The 10032-nt window shown below is 55.6% G+C and overlaps 1 protein-coding gene across 2 annotated transcripts; it reads left to right on the top strand.

Moving 5' to 3' along the window:
• The first annotated feature begins 3665 nt into the window (after window positions 1-3665).
• Window positions 3666-8338, top strand: LOC126929528 (immunoglobulin lambda-like polypeptide 1). Of its 2 annotated transcripts, none has more exons than XM_050745969.1 (3): window positions 3666-4072; window positions 6410-6525; window positions 7882-8338. In XM_050745969.1, the coding sequence occupies exons 1-3, from the start codon at window positions 3867-3869 to the stop codon at window positions 8199-8201; spliced, it is 642 nt and encodes a 213-aa protein (XP_050601926.1). In that variant the 5' UTR covers window positions 3666-3866; the 3' UTR covers window positions 8202-8338. The 2 variants fall into 2 exon arrangements, with proteins under 2 accessions (XP_050601926.1, XP_050601925.1); XM_050745968.1 differs by having other exon boundaries at window positions 3763-4072; window positions 6407-6525.
• The last annotated feature ends 1694 nt before the right edge of the window (window positions 8339-10032 follow it).

Here is a 10032-nt window from a genome sequence, read left to right as displayed (position 1 = left end):
GCCTCTGTTTAGAGGCCATGGCAGGTGCAGGGTCAGGCAGGGCCTGAAAGGGAGCGGCTGGGGACACTATATTTAAAAACAGTTCCTTCCTCTCCCAAGACCTGGGGCTGTCCTTGGGGGAACCACAGTTTCTGAGTTCCAGGCAATGATGAGTGTCACACTCAAGGGGGGTTGCTGGGGAGGGAGCAGCTTCAGCCCAGGTCCCCAGGGCAGGTGCTGCTCCAGCCCTGAAGGTGAGAGGAGCCAGGGTCAGGGGCAGCAGTGGACTAAGCCTCTCAACAGGGGAGAAGCTGCACTGGATTGAGGCCTCCCAGGGGCTTCCCCTGTACCTGCATCAACGTTTCAATCCCATTACTGCTCAGCACCTTGCCTGTCTCCCCGAGGATCGGGAGCTGTCTGGGATGCAGCCTTTGGCGCTTAGGGGACTCTCAGTGTTTGTGGGACACTGGGATCTGAGCATCAGTCCACGGAGCCTGAGCTCACTATGGCTCTAGTGATCTCCATGAGATAACATGAAGTCTTCTGTTCGTCTGTCTGTCTGTCTCTTGTAGCATCCCACAACCATGGCTGGCAGATGCCAAGGGGATGTGTGAGATGGCCCAGCTCCAGGACAGGCATGTGGCACCCATGAAACTCAACTGGAGGGAAGTTGGGGAGAGCCTCACAGCGCTGGACAAGCCATCGGATGGCACTGCCCCAGGGACACACCCGGTGGCCGGGACCGGGATATGGAGGACCTAAGGCAAAGGGTGGCTTAAAACGTGACAGCGGATCTGCCGCTGGGGAAATGCAAGAGGGGATTTGACAGCTGGGCCAGATGTTCCAGGACAGCACTTTCCAAAAGATTTTCCATCCAAACTTCCAGCAAGAAGTAGATCTTCCACTGTTACCCAGAGCATATCTGCGCATTCAGGTAACTGAAGCAACATTCCGGGAACCGTTACCATCCCTCCCGTGGAACAGTTCGCTCTCCAGCTGGAGTCAGCTCTAGGCGGCCTCACTTTAACAAAAGGTTAGCTGCAGCCATTGGAATGAATTGCACACCCTCTTTGAGCTGCAGTGCAAAATTCAAATAGTGGCAGTTGAAGCTCAGTATCATCAAGGATTCATTTACTTTATGATGGTTAACAACATTTTCCAAGCCACACTAACTGGGCCAGCTGGTAATAATAATAATGATAATCGGCCAGGCATGATGGCTCACGCCTGTAATCCCCGCTCTTTGGGAGGCTGAGGTGGGCTGATCGCCTGAGATCAGGAGTTCGGGACCAGCCTGGTCAACATGGTGAAACCCCGTCTCTATTAGAAACACGAAAATGTAGCATGATGGCGGGCACCTGTAGACCAGCTACCTGGGAGGCCGAAGCAGGAGAATTGCTCAAACTCAGGAGGCAGAGTCCTCAGTGAGCTGAGATAGCGCCATTGCACTTCAACCTGGGCAGCAGAGTGAAATTCCATCTCAGAGAAAAAAAAAAAGATAATACTAATAAGCCCCTGAAGGTATTATACATGCAGCACTTTCCAGTTTAAAAAGCACTTTCAAAGGACAAGTAGAGTATGGTCCCACCCATAGGAGGTACCCAGGGTAGCCAAATAGAGAGACGGGAACTAGCATGGTGGGTGCCAGGGGCTGGGGGAGGGAGAAATGGGAAGTTAGTGTTGAATGGGGACAGAATTTGAGTTTTGCAAGATGGAAAAGATCTAGATGTGCCATTACACTCCAGCCTGCGCAACAGAGTGAGACTCCGTGTCAAAAAACAGAAAAGGCCATGCCACTTGCGGTGGCTTACGCCTGTAAACCCTGCACTTTGGGAGGCCGAGGCAGGCGTATCATGAGGTCAGGAGTTCGAGACCAGCCTGACCAACATGCTGAAACCCCGTCTCTATTAAAAATACAAAAAATTAGCTGGCATGGTGGTGGGCATCTGTAATCCCAGCTACTCAGGAGGCTGAGACAGGATAATCACTTGAACCAAGGAGGAAGAGATTGCCATGAGCTAAGATTGCCCCACTGCACTCCAGCCTGGGCAACAGAGCAAGACTTTCAAAAAAAAAAAAAAAATCTAGAGATGGATGGTGGTGATAGTTGCACGACATTATGAATGTAGTTAATGCCACTGAACTGTGCACTTAAAAATGGTCAAGATGGGCCAGGCGCGGTGGCTCACACCTGTGATCCCAGCATTTGGGAGGCCCAGGCGGGCGGATCATGAGGTCAGGAGATCGAGACCAGCCTGGCCAACATGGTGAAACCCCATCTCTACTAAAAATACAAAAATTAGCTGGACTTGGTGGCGCATGCCTGTAATCCCAGCTACTCGGGAGGCTGAGGCAGGAGAATTGCTTGAACCAGGGAGTCAGAGGTTTCAGTGAGCTGAGATTGTTCCACACAGCACTCCAGCCTGGCGACAGAGCAAGACTCTCAAAAAAACAAAAAAAGGTCAAGATGATAAATTATAGGTCGTGTGTATGTTACTACTTTTTTACAAATGAAGAAAACAACACTTTGACATGCATTATCTCCCAACACCAACCTCAGCCCGGCCCTGAAAAGCGAGCAGAGCCGGCAGCATTTCCAGCCCCACCTCTGGAGGAGAGGAACCTGAGACTCCTGGGTGACCAGAGGCGTCTCTGGCAACACCAGCAAAAGAGCCTGGCCCTGGCCGCCCAGCACAGGTGCTCAGTCCCTCCTCACTGCCCCTGCTCCCCCCACCACCAAAGCACAGGGTCCCGAGATGTTGGGAGAGGGTCGGGGATGCCGGGCTGGGAGAGGACCCGGGGGCCTGTCAGAAGCCATGACATGAGGCGCTCACCGCTCGGGAGGAAGCTACTGGCCTCTGAGTGAAATCTGTAAGAATGAACTCTGGAGATGTATCGTACAACATGGAGACTACAGTTAATAAATGTATACTGGAAAATTGCTAAGATTAGATCTTCCGTGTTCTCACTACAAAAGCATAAGCATGTGAGGAGATGGACGTGTGAGTCAGCTTGATTTAATCATTTTACAGTGTGGCAAAGCATCACATTGTAGGTGGTCAATATATACAGTTTTGTCAATTACACCTTCAGGAAGCTGGGGTGGGGAGTGTGTGTGTGTGTCTGTGTGTCTCTGTGTCTGTGTGTCTGTGTGACGTGAGGTCTGTGAGGCGCTGAACGTGGCACATTAAACGGCATTTTCGTTCTTACCTCATGATTCCTGGACTTGAACCGTTGAGTGGCTTCTGGCTAACCCCAAACCTGTTTCCTCCTCTCTAACCACACCTCCCTCCAGGGCTGGTTGGAGGAGCCTCAGCCCAGCTCCCTGAGCTCAAGCCCTGGGGGACTCCTGCTGGGCGGCTCTCTGGACCCCAGTGAGATGCTCCACAGACCCAGGGCGCCCTCGGGGAAGGCGGGAAGTCAGGTGCATCACCTCCTGGGACCAGCCCCGAGGGGACTCAAGCCCATCCAGGGTGCAGGTTCCTCCAAAGGAAAGCCCCAGGGGAGGGTCTTGGGGGGCCATGGTGCAGCCCACCTCCCTGTGTGACCTCAGCCCTTGCCGACCCTCTGCCTGTGGTGGGAGGTCCCCGAACACAGCACCCAGGGCCCCAGGGGCAAGGCCAAGCTGACAGGTGTGGGAGGCAGTTGAGCCCTGGATCCTGACCACAGCAGGGCAGTTGGCAGATGTGCCTCCGGGACAGAACCCCAGGGGTAACGGCCATGGACGCTGGAAGGGGCCTGGCTGGGGGCAGGGACCAGAGGATGAGGATGGGGCCACATGGACTGGGGTGCCCTGGGACAGCTGCTGCCAGCGAGAGACCGGGGCACCACTCTCCAGGAGCCCACGCTGCAAGTCAGGCCACAAGGGCCTCCGACCCTGAGGGCGGATGAGGCCAGGGACAGGCCAGCCGGGCCGTGAGGCCCCTGGTGAGCCAGGCCCCAACCTCAGGCAGCGCTGGCCCCTGCTGCTGCTGGGTCTGGCGCTGGTAACCCATGGCCTGGTGCACCCAACGGCTGCACCGCAGAGCAGAGCCCTGGGCCCTGGAGCCCCTGGAGGAAGCAGCCGGTCCAGCCTGAGGAGCCGGTGGGGCAGGTAAGGGGTGAGAGATTCCTGGGAATGTGGGGGTCTGGCGGCAGAGGCGGGAAAGGATGACCAAGGGGAGACAAGCCAGAGGGGGGAGGAGGAAGGTTAATCCCTGGAGGGGAGCCAGACACACACTGACTTTAACTGAAGTGTTAATATTTTTCCATCATGGATTTGTTTGAATTAATTTTTATTGCTTAATGTCATATTAAAATATTATTTGTCTTGATTCCTGAGATTTTTGCCCCCACCCCTTACATTTGGCCCCAAGGTCAATGTCTCCCTTACCTCCCCCTAGTACTTGGGGTAGGGCAGGACCGGAGGCAGGGGCAGGACGTCCACAGGGTGGTGGCCACTATCCCTGAAGGGTGCCCAGGCCTCCCCCTCCTCCCCCTCTTCCTTCTCCTCTTCTCCCTCCTCCTCCTCCCCCTTTCCCCTGGCCTATGTCGCCTGTCCACTCCCACCCTCACTGGGCAGGGGCCACTCCCTGGAGCTCCAGCTGATGTGTGAGGGGCGTTTCCTGGAGTCCCTGGGTCACTAGACCTCAGCCAGCATCGCCTCCTGAAACCAGCCCCTAGGAGACCCAAGCTTATCCACGGTGCAGGTGCCTCCAAAGAAGAAGCCCAGGAGAGGGTCTAGGGAGGCCACAACTCCCTGTGTGACCTCAGCCCTCGCCACCACTCTGCATGTGGTGGGAGGTCCCCGGACAAAGCACCAAGCATCTGGGTCCATTTATGACTATTTGGGACACAACAGCCTGGTCATCGCTGGTGCACGTTGTACCCACAGGCGATCATGTTGTACCCACAGGCGATCACGTACCCACAGGCGATCATCATTTCAGGGGCAGAACCTCCCTCTTGCTGGCCCCATAGGCAGGTCCCGCTGTGATTCCAGCACTTTGGGAGGCTGAGGTGGGTGGATCACTTGAGGTCAGGAGTTCGAGACCAGTCTGGCCAACATGGTGAAACTGTTTCTATAAAAAATAGAAAAGTTAGCTGGGTGTGGTGGTGCACGCCTGTAGTCCCAGCTACTTGGGAGGCTGAGGCATGAGAATCGTTTGAAACCAGGAACTCAGGAGGCGGAGGTTGCAGTGGGCCAAGATCACGCCACTGCACTCCAGCCTGGGCAACATAGCGAGACTCTGTCTCAAAAGAAAAAAAAAAAAAGACTGTCTAGATGCAGTAGCTAAGTACACAAAAGCCATTTCAATGTGGGAGGCGAGGTGACTGAGTCCAGGGACTCCAGGTTTCTGGCTGAGGGGTTGAGACCACCCATGGTCATTGTGATGAGATGAAGACGGAAAATGAGCTGGGCTGGGGGAAGGTGGTCATCTCCTCTGGATGTGATTAGTTTTAGACTCCTGTTGGGTAGCTCACTGGACATGGCCAGTTGAGTTGGCAATTGAGGTGGAGCTGAAGGTTTGAAACTGGGATAGGCTCCAGCCTCGCCATGTGGGCAATAGTGGGGGAGTCAGCAGCCAGGCACGGGCCATGGAGAAACAGATGCCAGGGGAAGAGGAAAGGGGAGTCAGACCCCAAGGGGAAAAGAGTCACTGGAAAGAGGGGCCAGCCCCATGTCACATCCAGCAGAGACACCAGGTATAGCAGAAGGACCTTGGACATGACCATGAGGAGGGCCTTGTTGGCCATGACCTGGGAGAGATGGAGGTGAGAGCCTGGGGGACCACACCAGGTCCCCAGCACACAACACAGTGCCTGGTAGACAGGATGGATCTATGGATGGATCTATGGACAAGTAGATGGGTGGATGAACTGTTAGATGACAGATAGATGCAAAGACAGATGAATAAATGGACAGATGCATAGATGGACAGGTGGATGGACAGATGGATGGATGGACAGATGGAATGAATGATCAGAAAAGGCTCCATGAACAAAGTGAGACTGAGCTGCATCTCCATGGATAGATATAAAAGCAGAGGACTCTCCTCTTGAGTGAAGAATGACCCAGTGTCCTGGTCCAGGGAGGAAGTCAGCCTGGCTTGACTGGCGACGCTTGTGGCGGACTTCAGAGGCCCTTGAAAAGAGGCCAACTGAGGTTGGGCAGGTCCGAGCCAGCTCAGGACTCCTGAGCCACACCGCACAGCTGCCTGAGGGGATGCGTCACTCAGAGAGTTGCTGGGACCCACTGGGCCAGCGTTGCCATCAGCACCAACAGCTTCAGAGACTGGGACACAGGCTGGGGTGACTCCAAGGCTGTGGGCGGCACCTGCCTCAGAGAAGGGACAGGCACAGAGACCCTACTGGGATACTGGCCACCCCCCTGCCCTGTGCCTAGGTCACAGCCTACACACTGCAGCCCTGTGCCCCTCACACCCAGCAGGTTTCTGCTCCAGCACGGCTCCTGGACTGGCCCCAGGTGCTGGCCCCGGGAGTTTCAGTCCAGGCATAATTCACTGAGGCATGTGTTTGGCAGCGGGACCCAGCTCACTGTTTTAGGTATGTGGCTCTCACAACCTTTCCCAGCCTGTCCCACCCTCTCCTATCTTTGGAAATCTGTTTTCTCTCTCTGGGGCTTCTTCCCCTCTGCCCTCCCAGCCTTAAGCACTGACCCCTACCTTTCTCCATGGGGCCTGGACGAGGTGCGTTAGTCTCGGGGTAACCGGCAGGAAGGGCCCCCACAGTGGGAGCAGCCACCTTCAGGTTCCAACAGCGGGACACAGCCTGGTCCCGGGACCCGGGCTGGGATTGGGCAGGGTCAGGGCTCCTCCCCTCTCCCAGGGCAGATGTCTGAGTGAGGGACAGAGGCCGGTAGAGACAGTCCCTGGGACCCCGGGGTCTAGGCTGAGGGCTGGGTGCCCATCCAGCCTGGGAGGGCCACACGGGGGCCTGGGGACACAGGGGTCACCTCGAGGGGAGGCCAATGGAGGGCACAGAGAGGGCTCTGGGTCTAGGCTGCAGCTCTGTGGCCTGTGCTGGGTCGTGAGGACATGGGGACACAAAGGGATGGGTGAGACTGGGTGAGGTCCCAGAGCCCAGCCCTCCCAGGACAGTTACCAGAAAGGAGAGGGTCTCTTAGGGCAGAGATGTGTCTGTCTCTGGAGCCCCGTCACCTCTGGGGCCCGGTGTCTCTCTGTTCACAGGTGGACCTCCCGCCTTCATTTGAGGAGGGCACTTTAGACTCAGGAGGTGACTAGCGGGGAGTAAACGGGGGTGCACATAACTCCACGGCCACCAGGTGAATCAGAGGCTGCTGGGGTGGGCATGGGGGCTGCGGTCCCCCGAAATCTGGGGAAGCAGCTCCAAGAACCCAGCCGATGTGAAGGGTCCTGTGGTCGGGCTGGTGGAGACAGGGGTGATGGCAGAGCCCCAGGGTGTGTCTGAGTGGAGCCCCTGCTTCACCAGGAGAACTGAGTGGGCCAGGCTGGGGCACAGCCTGGTGTCCCAGGGGATGGGAAGCTCCAGGCCATGCCAGGTTTGGGCCTCCCCACACCCTGCCAGGATGGTTTTGTGTGCTGTGGGGGAGACCCCTAAATTCCAAACTCAGACTCCAGAAACCAGGAAGGAGGGAGTGCAGCCTGCCCTGGGTACACATGGGGAAACTGAGGCTGCAGAGGAAATGACTGGGCCAGGACGCCTGGGAAAGGTGACTTGGGAAGGCCCCTAGGAAGGTGCAGGGCTATCTGCTCTCCAGAGGGCTCCAGTGGAAAGGAGGGAATGAAGAGGGAAGGAGAGGCCCTGGGTGGACCAGACGGCCACACCATGAACCCTCCCAGAGACTTTAGACAGAGAGAGGCGCTCCACAACACCCCACTCTCCCTCTGCCATCTCTCACCCCCTCCTCTGTCCACACAGGTCAGCCCAAGGCCACCCCCTTGGTCACTCTGTTCCCGCCGTCCTCTGAGGAGCTCCAAGCCAACAAGGCCACGCTGGTGTGTCTCATGAGTGACTTCTATCCGGGAATCTTGACGGTGACCTGGAAGGCAGATGGTACCCCCATCACCCAGAGTGTGGAGATGACCACGCCCTCCAAACAGAGCAACAACAAGTACGCGGCCAGCAGCTACCTGAGCCTGACTCCCGAGCAGTGGAGGTCCCGCAGAAGCTACAGCTGCCAGGTCACGCATGAAGGGAGCACCGTGGAGAAGACAGTGACCCATGCAAAATGTTCGTAGGTTCCTAACCCTCACCCCACCCACAGGGGCCTGGAGCTGCAGAATCCCAGGGGAGGGATCTCTCTGCATCCCAAGCCATCCAGCCCTTCTCCCTGTACCCAGTAAACTCTCAATAAATATCCTTCGTCAACCAGAAATCCTGCTCCCTCTCTTCTTTTCTTATCTCTCATACAATTTGGTGCGTCTCCTGGGTTCTCAGTGTGGCGTTGGGGGAATCCTGGCACCAGTGGGAAAGTAGCCTGGAGGGGAGGATCACAATCTCCTAGGCGTGTCCCCTGGGGAAATAGGCCAGGATAGGAGGAGTCGGCTCACTCAACACCAGTCCCTCCATTCTCTCCCTCCTCCCCTTCCTTCTTGCAGCTCAACCCCCGACTTGCTGCCTACTTTCTGGAGGGAGGTATTTCTGGCTGAGTCTCCAGATACACCCTCTGTCACTGTTCTGTTCTGGATCCTCTACCCAGCCACGGCCTGTCTTTCCTCAGCCTGGAAATCCTACTCTAGGACTGGAGTCCCTCTACTTCTGGCCCTGTCCCCTGGAATGCCCTCCTTCCTCTCTGCCCAACTCCCCACCCCTGAGAGCTGGACTGGCGGGACACTCCAACACCATGAAATTCATGAGCTCTTAAATTTTGGGCCCACCTTGATTTTTCACCCAACGGCAGGTTCAGAGGTGTGATAAAAATAGGAGGAAGCCAGGAAGGAAACACACATGAAAGGCCTGCAAGAGGCTCAGGACATTTGCATAAGATAGGCTCTGAGCTCCCCAGGAACCAGTGCAAGAAGGGTAAAAGGTGCTCCATCATTTCTTTCTTTTTCTTTTTTTCTTTTCTCTCTTTTTTTTTTTTGAGACGGAGTCTCATTCTGTCACATAGGCTGGAGTGCAATGGCGCAATCTCAGCTCACCGTAACTTCCACCTCCCAGGTTCAACCGATTCTCCTGCCTCAGCCTCCCCAGAGTTGGAGATGGGGACTGGTGGGAGGTGTTTGGTTTGGTTGGTGGTGGATCCCTCATGGCTTGGTGCTGTCTTCCTGATAGTGAGTGGGTTCTCGTGGGATCTGGTTGTTTAAAAGTGTGTGGCACATCCCTGTCAACTCTGTTTTGCTCCTGCTCTGGCCATGTAAGACACCTGTTCCCCCTTCACCTTCCATCATGACTGGAAGCTTCCTAAGGCCTCCCCAGAAGCTGAGCAGATGCCAGCATGCTTCCTGTACAGCCTGCAGACCCGTGAGCCAAGCAAACCTCTTTTCTTTATAAATTACCTGGTCTCAGGTGTTTATTTACAGAAATTCAAGAATGGACTGATACAGACACTAATCTTATTCATAAGGGCAGAGCCTCTCACCTCCCCAAAGCCACCACCTCATAATACCATCACATTGGAGATTAGGTTCCAACCCGAATTTTGGTGGAATGCAAACATTCAGACCATAGTACCCTATTTCCAAACACAGACACATTCTGAGGACCTGGGGTTAGGACTTCAACGTATGAATCTGGAGGAGCACAATTCAGCCTGGAACATCTGCTTTGGTTTGGGCTCCCCTGCAAGCAGGCCTCAAAGAAAGGCTCTTGTACTTGGAGCTTGTTTGGGACGAGTACTACCAGGGGCGAGAGTGAGGGATGGGGATGGGGAGAGCAAAACAGGAGCAGCAAGAAAAGCAGTGCAAAGGCCAGGCACAGTGGTTCACACCTGTAATCCCAGCACTTTGGGAGGCCGAGGCGGGTGGATCACTTGGGGTCAAGAGTTAGAGACCAACCTGGCCAACAAGGCAAAACCCCGTCTCTACTAAAGATACAAAAATTACCAGCCTGGCCAACATGGTGAAACCC

The sequence above is a fragment of the Macaca thibetana genome, chromosome 10 (genome assembly GCF_024542745.1).
Source record: "Macaca thibetana thibetana isolate TM-01 chromosome 10, ASM2454274v1, whole genome shotgun sequence".
In the NCBI taxonomy this organism is placed as follows: domain Eukaryota; kingdom Metazoa; phylum Chordata; class Mammalia; order Primates; family Cercopithecidae; genus Macaca; species Macaca thibetana.
This window is presented reverse-complemented; position numbering and strand designations above follow the sequence as displayed.

Coding starts and splice junctions, on each gene's coding strand:
- LOC126929528 (XM_050745968.1), top strand. CDS start 3,867: ATGAGGCCAGGGACAGGCCAGCCGGGCCGTGAGGCCCCTGGTGAGCCA. Junction 4,073..6,406: donor CTGAGGAGCCGGTGGGGCAG/GTAAGGGGTGAG, acceptor CCTCACACCCAG/CAGGTTTCTGCTCCAGCACG. Junction 6,526..7,881: donor GACCCAGCTCACTGTTTTAG/GTATGTGGCTCT, acceptor CTGTCCACACAG/GTCAGCCCAAGGCCACCCCC.